The sequence below is a fragment of the Aotus nancymaae genome, unplaced genomic scaffold (genome assembly GCF_030222135.1).
Source record: "Aotus nancymaae isolate 86718 unplaced genomic scaffold, 86718_ANA_hifiasm-v0.15.2.pri h1tg000020l, whole genome shotgun sequence".
In the NCBI taxonomy this organism is placed as follows: Eukaryota; Metazoa; Chordata; class Mammalia; order Primates; family Aotidae; genus Aotus; species Aotus nancymaae.
The window spans coordinates 14,462,384-14,486,028 of record NW_026988432.1 but is presented as its reverse complement, the minus strand read 5'-3'; the positions used below and the strand labels follow the sequence as shown (position 1 = coordinate 14,486,028).

Genomic DNA, 23,645 nt, shown 5'->3' with positions numbered 1-23,645 from the left:
CAGAGTCCCTTTTAAGCACATGGGAGGTGTTCTGGTCTGGATAGACACTGGGTATAAATTGACCTGGAATATATGTTCTCACATAAATTCATGCCAATTTCACAACATTATGGTTGAGAAATCTTGAAAGCGCAAAGCCCCCAAATTTTCTAAGAGGAATTGAAAGGGTTCAAGCTTCTAATACTCAGCATATGAGTGAGGAAATGATAGGACAGACCTGCAAAAGAAACTACTTCTGCAAAGGGAGCAGCAGAAGGAAACGGATCCCCTATTCCCAGATAAAGAAAAGCTTCTTGAGTTTTGCCTGCCTTTGCTCCCACAGAGTCTCACTCTACGGATTTTCCCAGACTAATTCCTTATGTGGCATCTTGGCTATAATCAGCCTTGAGACAGGTCTGTATTGCAGTCTTCGACTAAGGTTATATATTCCTTGGAATGTTCTAGGTACTCTTTCAATTGAAAGAGTCAACCCATTCCTGTGTTCAGATTCCACGTTTATTAGATTCCATTTTAAAGCATAAGGGCAAGTATTCTCAGGACGTATGTGACACTGACGATTTGTTTTTGGGCAATGCTGAGGCAGGGGAGCGAACACCAGCCTGAGGGAGGACCAACTGGATTTGAATCCTAGATCTGCGCCTGAGACCTTCCAACGACCTTCCAAACATGCACAGTGGACTTTTCACTTTCCAAGATGTTTTCCACTTCTAAGAGCCAATGGATGACCCTTTTGGCAGCTTAGGCTGGTTGGATCCTACAAGTAGCGTGGCACCAGGAAGAGAAAAAAAAAGATTCAGGGAATGGAGATTGTATCAAGAGTCTGAAAGGCCTGTGTTTTCTTTCATCTTCATTGCCTAGGCCACCAAACAAAAAGCTTTTTATTGCCAGTTTTCGCCACCTACTGGTTGTTTCACAGCGTTATTCTCTTCATCCATCCAAGAAAGTTCGCTTCATCCATCAATATAAATGTTCCCTAGGTTTATAAAATTCAAAACGTACATTATTCTAATATGAACATACTAATGTTTAACATAGGTATGTATCAGCCAGGCATGGTGGCTCATGCCTGTAATCTCAGCACTTTGGGAGGCCGAGGTGGGTGGATTGCTTGAAGCCAGGAGTTGGAGAACAGCCTGGACAACATGGCAAAATCCTGTCTCCACAAAAAATACAAAAATAAGCCAGCCATGGTGATGCATGCCTGTAGTCCCATCTACTTGAAAGGCTGAGGCAGGAGGATCACCAGCCCAGGATGTGGAGGCTGTAGTGAGTTGTGATCACGCCACTGCACTGCAGCCTGGGTGACAGAGCGATAACCTGTCTCAAAAAAAAATAATAATGTGTATGTGTGTGTGTCTGTGTGTGTGTATCAAATCTTCCCAGATATTAAACTTTTTATTGAAAATGTTGGTAGAATGAGACTATTAACTGAGAATATTGATAACTAATCGGTCAAATGAAAGAGTTAAATATATAAACCATGACCCCAACCTGAAATGGAAATTAATCCATAAATAAAATGAGCTGACTAGAGACAGTAAAAACAAGTAGTCCATATAGTTTGCAAACAATAAAAATGAACTGCTTAAAAAATAACTTTTCCCGCTGGGCACAGTGGCTCCTGTCTGTAATCCCAGCACTTTGGGAGGCTGACACGGGTGGATCACAAGGTCGGGAGATCGAGAACATTCTGGCCAACATCATGAAACCCCGTCTTTACTAAAAATACAAAAATTAGCTGGGTGTGGTGGCATGTGCCTGTAATCCCAGCTACTAGGGAGGCTAGGCAGGAGAATCGCTTGAACCAGGGAGTCGGAGGCTGCAGTGAGCTGAGATTGTGCCACTGCACTCCAGCCTGGCAACAGAGCAAGACTGTCTCAAAAAAAAGAAAAAAAACTTCTTACAGGCTTAGATTAGCAATCCAAAATGCTAGTTTCCAATTTCAAGTATCTTGTATATTATAAATTCTTGTGGCAAATAATGCCATGCTCTTTCAAATGGTTTGCATACATTGCCAGCAAGCATTAGATAAGCCCCAGTCATGCTATTTTTTCCCAATCATTTTTGCTTCAGAGCCTGTCATCTGCCGTAAGTGATCACATCCAAGTCATCCACTCTGTGCCTGAAAGTCAATCTTATCATAATCAGGAAACTCTTTTGGTTTCTAAGATAAGCTTTGGTTTAACTTGGAAACCCACCTAACTTAACACCCTAACTTAAGGTGGGTCCTAAAACTAAAAAAAAAAAAAAACGGAATAATTGACCAATAACCTTTGAAACTAGGCAATTAACTACAAATAAATCATTCTGTTGTATGGGTTTAATAGTGGGCGAATAATATTTACTTTTTGTTTACAATGGAAAGCATAGGAAATTAACTTGTGATTCTTTTTTTCTAATCAATAACTTGGTGTTTAAAGTGAAATAAGCTAAGAGTAGGAACTTGTCTATTTTTCAAATGCCTGCTGCTCTCATTGGACTAAAATGGCAGTGACAGAACCAAACACGGTACTGAAGGGATAGGTGAAATAATTTACATTCTTACATTTAACAACTAACTTTTATTCTCTTACGCTATTTAGCACAGAGCACATCTCCAAGGTATTGATAATGAACATAATTCTAAAATTTAAGGTGAATATATTTGTTTCCTAGAGCTGCCATGTCAAAATACCAAACTAGGTAGCTTAAAACAGCAGAAATTTATTCTCTCACGGCTATGTAGGCTGGACATCCAAAAGCCAGGTGACAGCAGGCCCAGGCTCCCTCTGAAGCTCTGGATACAGTCTGTTCTTGCCTCTCCCAAGCTTCTGCTGGTGGCCAGCAATCCCTGATTTTCCTTGGCTTGCAGCCTCATCACTCCAGTCTCTGCCTCTGCCATGACCTGTGAGGTTCTGTTTCTCCCATTCTTCTGAGGTCACCAGTCATAATATTGGATTCCGGTCCATTCCAGGAACCTCATCTTAACTTGATTGCATCTGCACAGACCTTATTTCCAAATATAAGGTCATATTCACAGGTACTGGTGGCAGAATTTAAATATCTTTTGGGGTGACACAATTCAACTCATCACAATATGTATCTAATATGATATTTTAAAAACGAATGAGGATTATTGCCTCCAAGGCCTAAAGACACAGCAATATTAGAACTGAGTTTCAAGGGCTACCATGACCTCACTAAAGCTAAAATCTGGCTATTTCATATTTCTGCTCAAAGTTCCTGAAAACCTAAAATCTTAACTCTTCACATGGCATGGTCTGACTCAAGCCTTTGCCACCCCCCTCCCTACCCCTCATTTCTTCCTTTTTCCCTCCTGCAGCTATATCCACTTTCTGTGGTTGCTGGAATATGCCAAGGTCTCTCACGTCTTCTGCCTTTGCACATCCGCTAGTCTCCCTGAACTGTGCCCAACTTTTTTCACCTGGCAAATTCATCCCTCTAGTTTTGGCTGAAGAACTTCCTCCTCTGTGAAGCCATCCCTGCTGCTCCTGGGCTGTCTTGACATTCCATCTGTGCTGCTAGAAGACATTTAGTACAGAGGCTCAAAGCCTAAAAATCAGCATCAAGATTCTCATCCTGGCATCACCACTGAGTAGCTGTGACCTTGAGCCAAGTATTTAAGTTTTCTGTGCCTGTTCCCTCATTTATGACATGGAAATATAAATAGTACTACTCTTGGGGTTAGCATGTGATTTCAGTGAGTTAATACATTTAAAGCACTCACAAGTGACCGGCACCTGTTAAGTTTTCAGTGTTGGTTATCACATCTTCATCACTGCTATTCTCCAGATCACAGGGTAATCTCTGCAAATGTTCTTCTCACTAGACTATAAACTATTTGAGGGCAGGGATCATATTTTTCCTTGGAGCCTTTTCAGCTTAGAACAGTGCTTGGGATACAAATATTTGAAGCCTAAAATTCAGAGGTTCCAAGCCAAAGAAGAAAATGGGCAGTGGTTCCTCTCTGTCTAAGAGACTTGTAAGGATATGGCAGAGCCACCCAAGGGATGAAGGAAGGGGGAAGGTGAAGAAACAAGAAATGCAATTGCCATGAGGAAGGAACAAATCATTGATGTAGAACTGTATCCCCAGCTCATCATTAGTACCCAACAAATATATGATGGATGAGGCAAAATAGAGGTCATAAAATCAGGAGTATAACAGAAATCAAAACATAATTTTTTTCTTTTAAATATCTAAACAAATATCATAGAAATAATATCACATGCCATTTATTATGTAAATTGCTCAGGTGTAAAGAAAGGTGGCCGGGTGCAGTGGCTCATGCCTGTAATCCCAGCACTTTGGGAGGCTGAGGTGGGTGGATCATGAGGTCAGGAGTTCAAGACCAGCCTGGCCAACATGGTAAAAACCCATCTCTACTAAAAATGCAAAAATTAGCTGGGTATGGTGGCACATGCCTGTAATCCCAGCCACTCAGAAGGCTGAGGCAGGAGAATAGCTTGAACCCGGGAGGCAGAGGTTGCACTGAGCTGACAGCACGCTATTGCATTCCAGCCTGGGCGACAGAGCGAGCGAGACCCCCATTCAAAAAAAAAAAGAAAGAAAAGAAAAAAGAAAAAGGTTGAGTGTACAAACTACAATGTTCAAGAAATCTCTTCTCAATGTTCCAAAATGTTTCTACTTACGAACTGATAAATATCAAGGTGTGTTCTTTTCCATATCAGTCTTGTGTAATTTGGTGCCTATCAGGATCTAGGCAATATTACATGGTTGGAATATGCAGGTTTTAGTTTAAGGTATGAGAAACATATTTGTATAGAAAACATAATTATTTAAGAAATTTTACTAAATTCACATTTCTTGAACTTCTACTCATCTATCCCACATCATAGTGACAAACAGAACATACGGGGAACAAGAGCTCAGAATACCACGTATTTACTCCAAAAATATTACTTCCTAAAAAATGATAAAAATTAGGCCTGGTGAAATGCTTAGATGCAAAGTCAGAATAACATTATTAAAAACATTTGTTTTGCTTAAATGGTCTCTTAATTTAAAACACGAATTTCCAGAAAAATAAGTTTTCAAATCTGTAAATCTTGTTCCCATTTATTTTTTTTGTTGTGATTCAGAAATACAAGGTATGAAAATTAGGTTACAATTCTGCCACAAAAGCTTCTAAAGTAGCAAACACAACTTCTATTGTGTATCAAAATAGCCATGTACACTTTTGTCAATGAAAAAGTCTTTAGAGTTATCATATCAAGCAATTGTAAAATATAATAGCTACTATCTCCCCTTCAAAATAGCAAATCCACAGTCACTGCACTGCAGTATAACCCGAACAGCAAGATTTAGTCCAGAATATGGAAGGTTATGGTTGGTCGGCAGGTACTTTTTAAGCCTGACTCACTAAGAACTAAAAGAAAGGAGAAATATACAAAGTATCTTATGTCAAAGAGTATGAATATTTAAAAGTGGCCTCAAGTGAGTTAGAACATAATGTAATCAAATGTTTATATAATTTAGCAAAAAAAAGACGTTGCATTCTTCTAGAAAGACATAATTCTTTGAACTGAAGCATTATGACCAAAATGTTTCTATCATCTAAACACCAGAAATAATCTCTCAAAATTTCACTTGCAACGATCAATAATATATGGTCTAACAGATCCAGATAAATATATATATGTTTGTGAGATGGAGTCTCGCACTGTTGCCTGGGCTGGAGTGTAGTGGCACAATCTCAGCTCACTGCAACCTCTGCTTCCCAGGTTCAAGTGATTCTCCTGCCTTAGCCTCCTGAGTAGGGGATTACAGGCACTCGCCACCACGCCCAGCTAATTTTTTGTATTTTTAGTAGAGATAGGGTTTCACCATGTTGGCCAGGCTGGTCTTGAACTCCTGATCTCATGATTCACTGCCTTGGCCTCCCAAAGAGCTGGGATTACAGGCGTGAGCCACTGCACCCAGCCCAGATAAAGATTTATAATTAAATATATAGAAAAGAATAATTTCCATGATTTTGTTAAGTCCTTGAACATATTTGTGGATTTTTATGGCTGAATGATGTTAACTTTTTAATATACTTACAAATATATGATAATAAAATAATACAACCAAATTAAAAAGCAGGCACTTAAAAACTGAAAGTCACGAAATGAGCTGTTCTTGGCTACATACAGTAAGCCAACATTTAAACAGAATTGTAATTAAACATTTACTGCCATAGGTAATATTTACCCACTTCTGGTTCGAATAGGTGTTGAATCAATGTGATCCTTTAAAAAAACAAAGTCATTAGTCTCCATAACAATCACACTCAGGGGTTTTTTTTTTCCCCCAGCAGAAAAACAAGTTGTTCAAGCATTGAACCAAAAAATATAAAAAATAGAATTTGCCTTGTAATATTTTCATGTTTTGGATGAAGTCAGCCCATAGTGAGAGGCTGCTTAAATGCCTACAACCCCTTATCCAAAGCCCTTTGGGCTGGATGTGTTTCAGAATTCATAATCTTTGGGGTTTTAAAATGGCAATATGGGCCGGGCACAGTGCCTCACACCTGTAATCCCAGCAGTTTGGGAGGCTGAGGTAGGCAGATCACAAAGTCAGGAGTTCGAGACCAGCCTGACCAACATGGTGAAACCCCATCTCTACTAAAAATGCAAAAATTACCCAGGCATAGTGGTGCATGCCTGTAATCCCAGCTACTTAGGAGGCTGAGGCAGCAGAATCGCTTGAACCCAGGAGGTGGAGGTTACAGTGAGCCGATAACACACCACTGCATTCTAGCCTGGGCGACAGAGTGAAACTTTGTCTCAAAAAAACAAATAAAAAAGCCAATATGGGCATATTTTGATTATTACAAAACACCTCCACAGCATCTAGGGGAATACCTATAATCAAATCCATGGATATTTCTTCAGGGAAAATTAACAGTCACAATGAAGTAGCATAAATAAAAAGTACAATATTCTCACATCCGTTCATGTCTGCTTTTGCTGCCAAATGAATTACGGTATCGAATTGAGAAGAAAAAAAAAACAACCAACTTAGATTTCCAAGTTTTTTGGTAAGGGACTGCAGCCCTTTAACATCTCTGACAAGAAAATTTCTTCCCTGACATGATGGTCTCCACAAATCTGATCTCATATTTTGGAAATTGGGATAGGGACAATTGTCTTCTGCCCCAAAACAGGGGCTCTTAGGCACTCTTACATTTATTCAGGTAGTAGATTACAATCTCACTGGAGGCGACAGGTTCTATGAGGATAATTTGAAAAAAATATATTGAAATAACTAATGTTATTAAATCAGACACCATCTTGGACTAGATTCTAATATAGATCAGCAGTAGAAGGTGCCAACATTCAAGGAACATTTATGAGAAAAGAATAAAATTGAGAAACATCTAGACATTAATGTAATTGTTTTCTGCAAATTATGAAAAGCTATGATTCCATTTTAGCAGCTGTACTACGCAACTCAATATAATCTGTAAACTTTGGCTCTAAAAGACTGAAAGATTTATGAAACCATTTTGGCATCAACCCAACCTCATAAGCTGCAATGAAATCATTCCAAGCAATTTATACATTAAACAATAATTTCTTCTGTATCTATTAGTATTTAAATATGCTATTTTCAGATCTTAATAAAAAGATACCATGGGTTAAAGCCATAAAACATCTTTAAAAAGTTAAATCATTTAAAGTCAAGAGCTTCAAAAAGGAGCAAAAAAAGGTTTGCTATAATTTTTAGGTCTTCAATTTTTGTATAGAGTTTTTGTTTTTTAAGTTTTATTTTACAATTTAAGAAAGTTTCCTCTTCAAAAACAGAGGTCTTTTCTCACCGAAGTGAACTGGAATGTGCTACCGCGTATGCAAGGAAGACGAGTACGAACGACAAACAGGATGCAACAGGGAACGCTGGCTAACACTCATCAGAGGCACTTGCTGTAGAAATCTACCAATGAACACAGATCCCATAACCTGGAAACAACACGCAGGGGCCGAGAGGGTCTCCAGGGCTACAGGGTTACAGTAATGAGTGGGCTTCCTTAGCACGTGGTATGAAGATAATGCCTGCAGGCTCTGCAGGAGAGTCACAGAAAGAAGACGTGATCATTTTATTCCCCAAGCGAGCCTCTTCAAAATCAGCCTTTTTTTCTTAATGAGTAAACTTCATATTATCATCAGCCTTTCCTAAAAGCTACATATATGCTCTGAGAAAAATGTCACACTTTTTAATTTTTTCATTTGTTTTAATTAATTCATGAATTAAGTTAAAAAGTCAAGTCAAAAAAATTTTAGCTGGTCTTTTTTTTTCTTCTCCCCCACTTTTTTTTTTTTTTTTTTTTTTTACAAAAATATTACAGCAGTATAAGCAAAATTGGAAAGGAAGAGATGGGAAGAACAGGTAGAGGCTAAAATGGAGTAGGTGAACTTCAGGTCATCATGGCTATTGAAGGAATTGTAAATTCTGAAGTTTCTAGATTTTATCGCTCTTCTGAAAACATTTAAGGAGGCTGCCTTTCCTGATGAATGAGAAATGAAACGTTCCCTAAGCATTTCAGTCTAAAGACAAGAAAGCATTGCTTTTCCTAGTAGAAAATGTCTCTTTACCTCCCATTGCACTGCCCTCTCCCGTCCCCCTCGTAGCTTTATGGGATCAAAGAGAGAGAGAAGCCATGAGTTTCCACCAGCAGCAGAGTGAGTGCTGAGCACAACACAGAGCTGTCAGTGACATTCAGACTCACTGGCAATGGGTCCAACTCATCTTGAATAAAATACACCAACTTAAAAAGAAAAAAAAAAACAACCGTAGAAACCCAAAACTGTTTTTTATGGAAGGTTTAAAAAAAGTCCTCAAGATTTCTTTATGTGCCATAAAGTACATTTCTGGACTTAATCTCTAGAGGGGGCAAAAAAGAATAAATAGAAAAAAATTGAATGATCATTCTGGAATCCTGTTCTTTACCTTGTTCACATGCTATTAATTCTCATACCATTACCTCTCTACCTCAAAGCCTAGGAAATCAAATGGTCTCCTATTCCATATTTGCATAGTATTAATAATATTGTCAGGAGGTGAACTTCTAGCTCCTTGTTTGCAGCCACATTTCTGAAGAGCACTGGTCCAATCTGATATTCAAAAACAATATATAAGTGTCTATCAGTCACAAATTGAGTCCCATTTAGCAGCAAGCTGTTCAAATTATTTGGAAACAGTCTTCTTCCAAGGGTAAGAAGAATTAGGCAGTTTTATTTGCTATTTCAGACTTTTCTCTCTGCATCATACAGCGACGAACTATGCTGTCAAAACTTCCAAGGTAAAACAAAGCAATAGTACGGAAAAGGCCCATGGTGACCACCTGCAAGATAAAGAGAGAGCTTTTAGTACATCTAACAGTACAAGACTATTTCAAGGTGGCCAGGCACGGTGGCTCACGCCTATAATCCCAGCAAGGCGGGTGGATCATGAGGTCAAGACAGCAAGACCATCCTGGCCAACGTGGTGAAACCCCATCTATACTAAAAATATAAAAATTAGCTGGGCATGGTGGCACATGCCTGTAGTCCCAAATACTCAGGAGGCTGAGGCAGAAGAATCACTTGAACCCAGGAGGCAGAGGTTGCAATGAGGCAACATCACACCACTGCACTCCAGCCTGGCAACAGAGCGAGACTCTCTCAAAAAAAAAAAAAAAAGACTATTTCAAGGTACCTAGGTCTCTAATAAATAGTTTCTAAGACATCTTCTAGTCTGCTTTAAGGATGAATATAATGAAAACTCTGTAAATATCAGTATGCTGTGAGAACAGAATGTGTGTGCTCTGCACCACTGGACAGCCCAGGGCCTGCCAGAGAGATAACAAAGTATTTGTCCAATTAATAAATTCAAACCATAAGCAGAACAAAATAGGTACTGCTCACAGCCTTAGTGTTATAACAGCTTAAAAACATCCACTCCAGCATCTCAAGCAGTCAAACGACAATCAAGGCGTTTTTGGTTTGAGATTTATGTTATGAGCATGAAAGTGAGACCCTATACTAGGTGCTGAGAACACTGCAGTGAGAGACACAGTCCCTGCCCACAATGAGCTGATTCTCAGGCTGGAAAGACAAGTAAAAGTGAAACTACTGCCTCGGGGTTGAGACCGTGATTACCGATAGACCTTCACTCTTTCCCCTAAAAGACACAAAAACAACGCTAAATGGGATTTTGAAAATGGAGAAAAATACAAAGAAAAACATTTTCAAATATGCAGTCAACAAATTTGCCCTCCAGGCCCCGTTTTTTTTTTTTTCAGAAAGCTATTTCAATAAACAGCCAATGTGAGGCGGTTCATAAAGATGATGTCATGTGAGACAAGAAGCAGGGTACCCAACAAAAAAAAAAGACAGAAGCACCCCCTGGACGCCCATGGAGTGGGGAGGCCAGCATCTGCTGTGCACCAGGTTCCCAGAGGGTGGTGCCCAGAGAGGGAATGGGAGCTCCACACTCCTCCCCATGCACTCTTCCCAGGCTCAGTGAGCCGTCCTAGCACATTAACCAAATCTTAGGAAGGGGTCACGAAAACCCCAATATATAGCCAACTGAACAGAAACACAGGAGACAACCTATCAGGTGTGACTGGTGTCTCAGGTTGGGGGAAGTCTTGCGGGGCTGAGCCCTTCACCTGTGGGATCTGATGCTATTTCCAGATAAGTAGTATCAGAATTGAACTGAATTAGTGGATATCCAGCTGGTATCCCATTAGGAATCCTCCACTACAGATTTGAATGATTGATTGATTGTTTTGGGGAGAAATCTCTACACACTTCCTGGTTGGTGACCAGAGGTCACAGAAGTCTTCTTTTTTTTTTTTTTTTTTTTTTTTTTTTTTAAATTCTGTGTGGTCTTTTTTTTTTTTTTTTTTTTTTTTAAAGAGAGAGAGAGAGAGAATAGGAAGGAGAAAAAAGGAAGAGAAAGAGAGAGAGAGAATGGGGAGGAGGGAGAAGGAAAAGAAAGAGGGAGAGAGAATGGGAGTATTGCTTTCTTGCCCAGGCTAGAATGCAATTTAGTAATGGGTATTGAAAACCTCTTTTATACTGATAATTATACTTAATGATGTAGTCAGGAAGGAATAAGGGAAGAAAATAACAAACAAACAGCCAACCAATATTTAATTTAAAACTATGAAATGCTATGCGATTACTGAGGAGTGATTTACTTCCAATTATATAGTCACCTTTGGAATAGGTGTGAGGTGGTAATGTATGTTTTGTGTATTTGAAGTGGAGAGTTCTATAAATGTTTATTAAGTTTACTTGTTCCGGGTCTGAGTTCAAGTTCTGAATATCCTTGTTAATTTTCTATCTCGTTGATCTATAGAATCGTTAGCTCTTCTTGTTGCATTGATCCTTTTGCCATTATGTAATGTCATTCCTCGCCTCTTTTGATCTTTGTTGCTTTAAAGTCTACTTTATCAGAGGCGAGAATTGCATCTCCTGCTTTTTGTTTATTAGTTTATTTTTACTCTCTGTTTGATTGGTAAATCTTCCTCCTTCTCTCTGAGTCTTTGTGTATTGTTGCATGTAAGATGGGCCCGGATGCAGCATACCGATGGGTTTTGGCTTTTTATCCAATTAAAATATATATAAGTTTAATACCGGCGTTTGATGCTAGCTGGCTGTTTTGCCCATTAGTTGATGTGAATTTTTTATTGTGTTAAAGTTCTTTGCTTTTTGATATATTTTTGGAAAGGCTGATATTGGTTGTTCCTTTATATGTATAGTGCTTCTTTCAGAAGCTCTTGTAAAGCAGGCCTGGTGGTGGTGAACTCTCTAAGTACTTGTTTGTTCGCAAAAGATTTAATTTTTCCTTCGCTCATAAAGCTTAGTTTGGCTGGATAGGAAATTCTGGGTTGAAAGTTCTTTTCTTTAAGGATATTAAATATTGGTCCCCACTCTTTTCTGGCTTGTAGGGTTTCTGCTGAGAGATCTGCTGTAAGTCTGATAGGTTTCCCTTTATGGGTAACCTGACCTTTCTCTCTGGCTGCCCTTAGTATTTTCTCCTTCATTTCAACCCTAATAAATCTGGCGATTATGTGCCTTGGGGTTGGTCTTCTTGAAGAATATCTTTGTGGTGTTCTCTGTATTACCTGGAGTTGAATATTACCCTGCCTTGCCAGGTTGGGAAAGTTTTCCTGAATGATATCCTGAAGAGTATTTTCCAACTTGGATTCATTCTCTTCATCACATTCAGGTACACCTATCAAACGTAAATTAGGTCTTTTCACATAGTCCCATATTTCCTGGAGACTTTGCTTATTCCTTTTCATCCTTTTTTCTGCATTCTTGTCTTCCCGTTTCATTTCGCTGAGCTGGTCCTCGACTTCTGATATCCTTCCTTCTGCTTGATCAATTCGACTGTTTAAACTTGTGCATGCTTCGCGAAGTTCTCGTGTTGTGTTTTTCAGCTCCATCAATTCACTTATATTCTTCTCTAAATTGTCCATTCTCGTTAACATTTCGTCAAACCTTTTTTCAAGGTTCTTAGTTTCTTTGCATTGGGTTAGAACAAGTTCTTTTAATTCACAGAAGTTTCTTATCACCCACATTTTGAAACCTGCTTCTGTTATTGGAACACACGTGTAATCTATTAAGCCTTGTTCCGTTACTGATGAGGAATTGCAATCCCCTGTAGAGGGAGAGGCATTCTGATTTTGAGTATTCTCTACCTTTTTACGCTGGTTTCTTCCCTTCATTATATATTTGTCCGTCTGTCGTCTTTATAATTACCAACTTTCTAACTGGGTCTCTGACGTCCAACTTGTTGATTCCCTGCGCCGAAATCTGAGCAATCCACTGAGCCGGCCAAAACAGCGGTGTTAAGATTGATGGTGCTTTTCTGCCCGGGAATCTCCGGACTCTGCACCAAGAACTGGCGTGCTAAGGCACCAGCAAAACCGCCACGCCGGCCACAAGAGTCGCCCTGGCGACCCGTGGAGCTCCTCCACTGGGAATGTCCTGGTCCGTGAGCAACAAATATTCGTCTGAAAGTGTGGCGTCCTCTCGTTCTTTGCGCTTTCACTGGGAGGTACGTGCCTGAGCTGCTAATCATCAGCCATCTTGGATCTCTCTCCCCTTCTGTGGTTTTTGTTTTTTTGAGACAGGCTTTCATTATGTTGCTCAGAATGGAGTGCAGTGCCATTCTGAGTAACATGGCTTACAAAACTTTGACCTCTGGAATTCAAGGGATGCTCCTGCCTCATCCTCCCAAGTAGCTGGGACCACAGGCATGAGTCGCCATGCCTGGCTTTTTTTTTTTTTGGAGAATTGTTGAGTAAGAGAATAGAAAAAACATTTTGTTTTTTTCCCTACACCCTCAGAGCACTGAAGTCAGTCCTTGGATCTTCTGGAAAAAAACAATGTTTAAGGTGAGAACTGAAGGAAGATTAGAAGTTAGCAGGACATAGAGAAGGTTCCAGAAAGAAGAGGACTGGTAGAGAAAGAAATGAAAGGGCCTGGAAAGGTAAGTGGAGTAGGATATCAGAGGGTTTATGGCATGCAATGGATATTTTTTTAATTTTTAAATTCTTTTTAGAGACAGGGTCTTGCTCTGTCACCCAGGCTGGAATGCAGTAGTGTGATCATAGCTCACTGTAGTCGCAGACTTCTGGGCTCAAGCAGTCCTCCCATCCCAGTCTTCTAAGTTGCTAGGAATACAGGTATGTACCACCACATCTGGGTTTTTTTTTTCTTTTTACATTTTTTTTTTTGGTAGAGACAGAGTCTCATCATGTTGCCCAGGCTGGTCTCAAACTCCTAAGCTCAAGTGATCCTCCCAACTCGGCCTTCCAAAATGCTAAGATTACAGGCGCGAGCCACCATACCCAGGTGCAATGGAATTTTTAAAACTTTATCCTGATGGTATCAAGGAGCCACTGAATGTTTTCATGCAAGTACAGTTGCAGTTTAGAAAAACTGGTGTGGAAAATGTAAGGGCACACTCAAACGCATCCCAGGGGCCTGGCCAGGGGGTTGCAGACCATAGTGGTTGTGGGGACTGTGCCCCTCCCTCAGGAGCAGCTGCCACCTGTGCCTGCTGATGACTGCCAGGTGAGAATGCAGACTGTGCAGCCAGACCTTCTGATTTTCCAAGTAAAGTCTGAAATCTGGACCTTTTATATAAAACCTAATTTTAAAACTATTTAAAAATCTTAAACACACACACTCACGCCAGATGGATCAAACAAAACTGCTTTACAGGCCCATGGGAATCGTTTACAACCTCTGGCTCAAAAAGTGTATAATTCAGGCAGAGGCCTGCTGTGGCAAGCCAGGCCTGGGCTCCAGAAGCAGCGCCAGAACTGCAGAGCATGGAAGCATTTGAAGAACAGAGTGACAAGGGTGACACTGATCCCTGACATGAGGGACAGAAGGAGGGGAGTCCGGGACAACACCCCAGGTGTGAGCCACCATGCCAGCCCAAAAATTAAAAAATAACAGAATTCATGCATTCATGCAGCTCAGGTATTCTGGAGCTCCTACTAAGTGCCAGGCACTGGCTGTTAGGGGTACAATGGCAAACAAAGGGGGGGACTTGGTCCTCAAAAAGCTTACATCTAGCAGAGTATTGACCTCTAAGAGAACAGCAAGACAGTAGATATATTACAGAGTAACAAGAAAAAAGGGCAACAACTATGTCACTTATACAAGTCTGAATGTGGTCTACTGCACACAATGGAGTACTCGTTATCAACTATCCCATGGCTTTGTTTTTCCAGAGCATTCCCTCTACTGTAACCCCTACTATATTACACTATATTACTATCACTTTTTTTTTTTTTTTTTGAGACAGAGTTTTGCTTGTCGCCCAGGCTGGAGTACAGTGGCACAATCTCGGCTCACTGCAACCTCCACCTGCTGGGTTCAAGGAATTCTCCTGCCTCAATCTTCCGAGTAGCTGGGATTACAGCACCTGCCACCACACCCAGCTGATTTTTGTATTTTTAGTAGACATGGGGTTTCACCATGTTGGCCAGGCTGGTCTTGAACTCCTGACCTCAAGTGATCCACCCACGTCAGCCTCCCAAAGTGCTGGGATTACAGACATGAGCTGCCGCACCCAGTCTACTATCACCATTTTGGTCAGTGTATTCCACTTGACTGTAAGCCCCTGAAATTGGAGGTTGCCTTACATCTGATTCTCCATGAGCAAGTACAGTACCTAGCACATCAATGAAACATGAACTGTGTATCTTGGACAAAATAATAAATTCCATAAGCATAGGAATTGTGTTTAATCCTTGATTTGTAGCTTCTAAATTTAGCTCTGTGTGACCTGATTCTCCTAGAAAAGGTTTTCTAGTCTAATATCCCAGTACTTTTTAGGCAAGGCCACCCCTTACTCTAGAGCAGTATTCCATTTTTCAAAACATACTGGAGCAGTGGTGCTTAGGTGAAAATCCAGATCAACACCTCGACAGCAGAGACGGTGTTTTATTTCTCTATCTGCAAGGCACGGCACCAAAGACTTCTTGCCAGTTTAAATTCCTGAAGTTAAATCTTTAACCTATTTACTCATTCCTGGTGGAGGAAGACGAAAAGTTGATAGCTCAATAAAAATACATTTTCAAATGAAGTTACTTAGTTTTCCCTTAACCTCTTCCCATCAAGGTTTGATCAAAGGCAGTTTTTCTCTTGTCCATCGGTCTGTGTGTCTGATTGCTAGCCTAGGAAGGGCTTACCTGCTGGAGCCCCTCAGTAATAGAAGTTACTGGAGCCATCCCACAGGTCAGGGCTGAGAGCATGTACCCATCTGAGCCAATGGAACTGTTGAAATTTCCTTGCTAAAAGAGAAGGAAGAGAAGAGAAAGAGGGAATCCTAATAATGTAGACGGAAATCAATCCAACATATCAGAAACAATGCAGGGTGCTCGTTCACTTTAAGTGAGATAAAACGGTAACAAAGCATTGATCAGCACTCGGAAATGGATGCAGGGCCTTGGCAGATGGACAGTTCCCAACATGTGAGTCCACAGACCCCTGCGGGCCCGAAGACAAGGGATTGTCCTAATATCACAAAGACGTTCATTGTCTTTTCTACACTGTGATATTTGTATGGAAAATAGTTTTGCATCTGCAAAGCTGCAGAGACATGAGCAAGAACTACAGTGTTCTTGCCAAACTGTACTAGGAGTCATTGTCACCTGTACTACCACATGCACTTGCAGTAATAAATAATACACAAAGAAAATACAAATTCTAACACTCTTTTAAAAATCAAAAAGTGTCGGTTTTGCTTAAAAATCCTCTTGATAAAGCAGCAAAATTCATCATTTTGTTAAATGGCAACCCTCGAGGACATGCCTTACTAGTATTCTGTGTGACAAATGAGAACATACCCAATGTTCTGCGGCACTGCATTCCACAGGAGGTCGACTGCCTGGAAGAAAAGCCCTTGTGCAGCTGTGCATAAGTCAAGGGCTGAAATGCCACTTCTTTCACAGAGTGTCATTTTTATTATTTATTTATTTATTTATTGACAGAGTCTCGCTCTGTGGCCCAGGCTGGAGTGCAGCAGTGTGATCTCAGCTCACTGCAACCTCCGCCTCCCGGGTTCAAGCGATTCTCCTGCCTCAGCCTCCTGAGTAGCTAGGATTACAGGTGCCCACCACCAAGCTTGGATAATTTTTGTATTTTTAGTAGAGACGGGGTTTTACCATGTTGGCCAGGGTGGTCTCAAACCCCTGAGCTCAAGCAATCCACCCATCTGGGCCTCTGAAAGTGCTGGGATTAAAGGTGTGAGCCACCATGCCTGGCTGGGGAGCGTAATTTTTATATGAAAGACCACTGACATATATATCCATGGTTATTCAGACTTAGGTATGTGGCAGACTTGCAGAAAATGAAGAAAGCAAGCCTGTCACTTCAGGAAAAACAACTGGCCACATGTGTCATCAATGTTAAAATCTGAGCCTTCAAGAAAAAAATTAAAATTTGGCAAAACTAGTATCCACCATCATGAGACTGTCAGCTGCATACTTTTATGATAAGATCAGCAGTAATATTGATGAAAGAGATTTTTTTGATCACTCAGTCAACCCATATTTTCCAAATGACTAATGCATAATGTTACAAAATAATGAATGGTTAAAAGATCCATTCAAAGTACAAGATGGACCAATGGAATTTAATGTAACAGGGAACAAAACGTTCACTGATGCAGTTTCCAATTCCATACTGCAACTAACCTTTAAGAAACTACCATTTGTTGAGTTTGGGTTTGATATCAAAAAAGAATGTCCATAATTATATCAAAAGCCTCATAAAATACTGTTCCCTTTCTCAACTCCGTATCTGTGTAAGGCAAGATTTTCTTCATATCCTTCCATCAAAACAACATTATTACAACAGATAGAATGCAGAAGCAGCTATTTGAATCCAGCTGTTAATGCAGACCTTAAAGAGACAGGTGAAAATGTGAACCGGTGCCACTGTTCTCACTGAACTGTTGCTTTGAAAAGTAGTAAACTTTGTTTAAAAAAAGTCACGTTATAAAGCAATGGATATATTTTTGTTATTTTTAATGAATTAATAAATATTACACATAGCTTCCATTTCAAATATGGCAACTATCAATAAATCTAGCCATATAAATAAATGAGAGTTCACTGGGGTTGTGACAATTTGTAAGAATATATAGCAGTCAAGAGAAGAAAAGTTTGAAAACCACCAAACTAAATGAATACTGCTAAAATACTAATAGCTATTTAACATCAATAAAAATACCAAATAGGCTGGGCATGGTAGCTCATGCCTATAATCCCAGCACTTTGGCCAAGAAGCTGAGGTGTGTGGATCACCTGAAACCAGGAGTTTGAGACCACCCCGTTTCTACTATAAATACAAAAAATTAGCTGGGCGTGGTGGTGGGTGCCTGTAATCCCAGCTACTCAGGAGGCTAAGGCAGCGGAATTGCTTAAACCCAGGAGGCGGAGGTTGCAGTGAGCTGAGATCGCACCACTGCACTCCAGCATGGGCAACAAGCGTAAAACTCTGCCTCAAAAAGAAAAGAAAAGAAAAGGTAAAAACCCACGAAATGCATTTGCTTTGACCTGAGATAAGCAGCAAAAATAAAGTTCCACTTGTGCCATCTTCCTGGGCCTTTTAATGTACTCAGAGCAAAGTTCTTCACATGCACATATATTTTTACAGAATTCAGTAAGTCTTATTCTGTCAGTTCAGTCTAATGTGATAGCACTTACACTACTTCAAGGCTGTCTACCACGTGCTGTCCCCTCTCATTCCAATGGTCCTAAAGATCTTCCAAATTTAATGTGGGCCTGTGGTTTACAGACATCCCTCATAAATGTGTATTTTTCTGCATTAACAGAAATGTTATCAAAAAGCATGAGGCACATGTTGTTCTTCTAGAAAACAGCACATCATTTCTTAAAATATCATTTTGGATTCTGAATAAAAAAAATATCAACAGGAAAGACAGGAGGACAGGCTCACAGGGTTGATGGCACTTCTCATTAGCTAACTTTTAGGAAAATGATACTGGGAAGCAGGAATGGGAAAGAAGGCAGCCAGTTGTATATAGGACATAGTATATATTGTTTACACTGTATAGAAAAGTCTCATTTTCTTTTTAAAGAACTGGTGTTTCCAGACATCCTTCTGGTAAACCTGTTCCTAAGGTTAAGGTACACAATCAGTTTCCAGGAGCCTACTCACTAATAGAAAGTCAATAAAACGTCTAAAAGAAGAAAAGTTCCAACATTAGATATGACGAATCTAACAGACTAAACACTTATAATAATTGAGGTCCTGAAATAAGTACTTGGACAAATATCTTTTCAAAAATATAGTACTACAAATACAAATAGTACAGAAAACAAGGATTTGACTTACTATGGCATCTTTAACAATTTGTTTGGCCACCTGTTCTGGTTTGCACACAGATGTGGTCTCTGAAATAAGCCGAGTCTCCAAAGGCTAAAAGTGAAAAAAAATGTACATAACAATATCATGATTTCCCATTACATTAGAATTAAGTTATTCTTACAGCCTCCTGATTTACAAATAATTCCAATTTTCTACTTTTGAGCAGATTCTTATTGTGAGCATAAGGTCCATCTGGATTCTAAATCAGTGTCTACCTAGTTACTATGTAAAATTCTGCCTAGTAGCTGAAGCAAGACAAGGAGGTCTTTGCCATTCTCTTAGGACATATGTAGTCCTGGCTCCAGTGAGGGCTGTCAAAGCTAGAGTGAGAACACATCACTGGGTACAAGTTCAGAAAGACCCCCTCTTTGACTCCTCAGTGTTGGCCAGACACCTGAGGGACAGTGCTTCTGTAGAGGCTAGACCTGTGTCCAGAGCAAGCCTGCTCCCAAGACCAGCAACTCCATTCTGACCATAATCCCAGGCCAGCAGAGGGCTGATCCCTGGGGATGAACCTGGGGCCCAAGGCAGGCAGATGTTTCTTAAAGGACTTGCAGAGGAGGCAAACGCACAGGACACTGAATGACAAGGTGCCACTTAGGAGATAGCCCTGAGTGGTCCCTAGGTGGGCTGCATGCTAGTTACCACGCTGGAGTTGCAGACCTCAAATCTTGGCCTTTCTTCCTCAAAAGGTCCATCTCAACTCTTGCCTAGCCCAAAAAGCCTTTCCTAAATACCTAACTGGCAGTATCCTCTCTCTTTCTTCTGTGAACATTTCTGCTTTAATACACATTATAGCTACTTGTGCCTTGCATTTTACCTCCAAAGTTCCTTATGGGCAGGGTCTTTTTAAAAATAAATTATTTATCTTTGACTTTTTTTTTGTGATGCCTTGCATATGTGTGCTCAAAAATTATTTCAATTAGTTCCAATCAGAAGTGTCAAACAGTTTCAGTTAGAAGTGTTAAATGAAAGCCTTAAACTGTATAAGACTGTAAATTTTACCATATAAGCTTGAAAGAATTAAAGAAAATAAAAACCAGATTATATTTTCTTAAAATAGAAAAGTAAAGTATTTCATAAAGATCAAGTATTTCTTGATGAACCTGAAGTAAGAGAAAAGCTGTTTTGAAGGTGCCACTATTCATTCTTCCAGACCACCAGGCTGACATAAGGACACTAAATACTCATAAGATTCTAAAGCACTATGGCGCCCCCTAAGGGCCCACACATCAATGCAGGATTGTATTTACCCAAACAAGTCTGTCTACAATTTTACTGAAGGAAAAAAAACTCCAACTTAATCAACATCAGAATCAAACCTTAACAGGGAAATCACCACCCTTTGTTGGATTTGGCATCAAACTAAAAGACTGCATACCAAATGCTGCAAAGCTGCTTAGCAGATCTCTGCATATTCTAAGACAGAACATTTGGCTTAAATTTACTTCTTTGAAATAGCAGTAATTTTTAAAAAGGCAGAGCCAAAGAGAAAAGAATAGGGGGAAAAAACACTTCTAAATCATAAACAGCTTTTTACAAATATACAGTCTAGGGAGTTTAAGTGCCAATTTTTATGCTGCAGAGATTCACATTTACAAAGTATTGGTATAAAAGAGAAGAAAAAATATATAAAACTAAAATCAACCACAGTTCAAGGTAGTAAGTTCTGATTGATTCCTTTCTTCCTGCTTCACTTATTCATTTGCTCAAAAAAGCAACTACTATGTGTCAAGGCAAAGGGAATATTCCATTGAAAAATGTGAAGCTTGTATTCAGCTCAGGATGTTACAGTGATTTTACATAACAGATATGTCTGTTATAAGTGCTATGAGAAGTTTCTGTTATAAGCTGTGACAAGTGTAGTGGAGACCCCCAATCATCTCCTCTACAATGGCAGAAGATTAGCAGTTTCCTAATCAGACTGTTAATTCTGGAATACTAGCCACCACTAAGAGTAGTTACAAGGCACCTTGTGGAAACAGAAAAATTAAGCCAAAGTTGGCACTTAGGTGGTGAGCTCCCCAGCCCTCTTGCCCTGCTTGGCTCCCACAACACAGACAGGAGATCTTACTCTCCCAAAGGCAGGAGACAACATGATTCCTCACTAAGGAAACTGATCAAACCAAGAGAAAAGTGAGCATATGCTGGCATATGAGAGTCTTCTAATGATGTGACTGCATCTTCTTCTGATCATCCTAGAGTAAATAGCTGAGAAGCTAGAGATTTACAATTTGCATTTTAGTGCCTCACTCTAAAATATGGACAATCAAGGATCACCAGACATTTGAGGAAGCCTAAAAGAACCGCAAAAGAGAAAAAGAAACTAGGAGGAAATAAATAATACAAGATGTAGAAGAACTTTTCAAACAAAACGACAACAAAAAACAAGACTAAATGTCCAGAGTGAATATCCTTAAAAATAAGAGAAAATATGAAATCCATGAAATAAGGCAAGAAGCTGTTTTTAAAAACTGGTTTAAATATTCAGAGAAAAGATATCTAAAATAATTTTTATGTAAGCAGCAGAAATAAAAATTTCAACAAAAAAGTTGAAGGATAAAGCTAATAAAAAAACTAGAAAGTAGAACAAAAAGCCAAAGAGATATAAAATGAGAGAAAAGAGAAGGAAATTAGATCAGTCCAAAAAATCTGAATAGGAAATGCTCCGGAAAGAATGAACACCTGAACTACTTTGGGAAGAAAGAAGTGATAAAAGGAGTAATATAATAAAATGTCCCAGAACAAAAGTTGCAGTGAGCCATGATTGTACCACTGTGCTCCAGTCTGAATGGCAGAGCAAGACCCTGTCTCTATACGGAAAAAAATTGGTAGAAATTTAAATTAAACTTTAAGAGAAGGAAGTGAAGGAAAAGAGGAAGAACAGAAGGAATATTTGCCTGGAGAATCTGAAGGTCATCAGAAACCAGCTAGGCGCTCTACCCAGTGAACATTTTTAACTGATGAAAATGAGTTTGAGCTGAAGAGCAGAAAGAAAATCAGAAAAGCAGTATACATTAGAGGTTCAAATTGGGACGTAGCATACTGACCTTTGTTCTGTTTTCTTCGGCAAAACCAGGTGTGTCTGTGTCTGGTGGGTAAGCAACTGTGATGTAGACATTATATGGCTTCACCTGCATTTGAAAACAAACATGTGTACCTTCAGGAAACAAGACACAGTGAGATCCTACACTACAACCTGCAGTGGCTGCCTGATTCCCAAAAGGTGGTGAGAACAATGGGGTGATTCTGTAAGCAGAGAACTACCACCAACTGCATCGAGAAACCCCCTCCATGAAGATGATTCCAGAATGAAGGCAAAAAGCTCACCCTAACCTAGACTGGTTTCAGCTGTGCAGCTGTTCAGAAAACAGCTGGCCCTACGTATGGCAAGTCACCTCCTTTGCAGTGTCTTCCACTCCTGCTGCCCAGGCAGAGGCCCTGGGAGCCGTCCAATGAGGAGGGCAGTGTTTTAAAAAGAGGCCGATTCCCACACGTGCTGCACAGCATTCAAGCACTTTATCAAGGCAATGGGCTCACTCTGCACTTTCCTCCTTCACTGGACAGCACATCTGTTTTTCCTCCAGAGTGCTTCTGATACTCTTGTGTTGATTTCATCCACAAAATACTCTGGAGTCATTAAAATCTCCTGCCCTATACCATTCTTGTGTCCCCACAAACCCAGTCCAGAACTGTCCCTGCAAAGTCTGCTTACTCCAGAGCTCCCTGTACAACTGGTCTCTGCCTCTTAGGAGGTCAAGAGTCACTTCCTCCTCCACTGAACCAACAAAAAGAACCACTGGGTGAGGGCAGGTGTGGTGGCTCATGCCTGTAATACCAGTATTTTGGGAGGGCAAAGCAGGCAGATCACCTGAGGTTGAGAGTTCAAGACCAGCCTGGACAACATGGAGAAACCCCGTCTCTACTAAAAATGCAAAATTAGCCAGGCGTGGTGGCGCATGCCTATAATCCCATCTACTCGGGAGACTGAGGCAGGAGAATCACTTGAACACAGGAGGAGGAGGTTGCAGTAAGCCGAGATCACGCCATTGCACTCCAGTCTGGGTAATAGCAAAACTCTGTTTCAAAAAAAAAACAAAATCAAAACAAAACAAAACAACAGAACCACTGGGTGCAACCTCCAAGTCAGACTAGCCAAGTACCTCCCCTGTAGACAGCCTCAACCTGCATTCACACAGGGAAAATCTTCTGCCTTATCTGAAATTCTATGTGGCTCCTCTGCATCTGACACTTGGAGAAAGTTGTTACTCTTGTGTGACTCACCACCATGCCTGCACCCTTCACGATTCACACCCCCACTCATACACACCCCCTCAACAATTCCAGCAGATTCTTCTGCTATTGGCCAGGACACACCCTCCCACAGATTGCTCAGCCACAGCCCTGCTGCACACGCTTATCTTGCCCTGCCAACCAGCAACTCTAAGAGCAATGGTTCATACCATGAAAATCTCTTTGCCATGATTTTTATTTGTTATTGGCTCCTTTTAGTCCCTAAGAAAACACCTAAGGGATCTGGAAGTGGAGAGGCAGCTGACGGATCAGCCACTGCCCATTTTCAGAAGGATACCCTGGCTGAAAATCAACAATCCCACTGCCTAATGTGACAGTCTCTAAGAGTAGCCCAGGGGCCGGGCACGGTGGCTCACGCCTGTAATCACAGCACTTTGGGAGGCCAAGGCGGGCAGATCACCTGAAGTCAGGAGTTTGAGA

General features: G+C 40.4%; 1 protein-coding gene across 2 annotated transcripts in view; it reads right to left on the bottom strand.

Moving 5' to 3' along the window:
• Positions 1-5,047: 5,047 nt before the first annotated feature.
• KDSR (3-ketodihydrosphingosine reductase) overlaps positions 5,048-23,645 on the bottom strand; it is a 45,691-nt gene continuing 27,093 nt past the window's right edge. The window contains exons 7-10 of one of the 2 annotated variants that reach the window (XM_012446426.3): positions 21,962-22,045; positions 18,879-18,962; positions 15,707-15,808; positions 5,048-9,343 (exon numbers count right to left, since the gene is read on the bottom strand). In XM_012446426.3, the coding sequence (XP_012301849.1) occupies positions 9,224-9,343; positions 15,707-15,808; positions 18,879-18,962; positions 21,962-22,045 (390 nt within the window). In that variant the 3' untranslated portion in view covers positions 5,048-9,223. The remainder of the gene's footprint in view (positions 9,344-15,706; positions 15,809-18,878; positions 18,963-21,961; positions 22,046-23,645) is intronic. The other variant, XM_012446427.3, reaches the window with a different exon arrangement.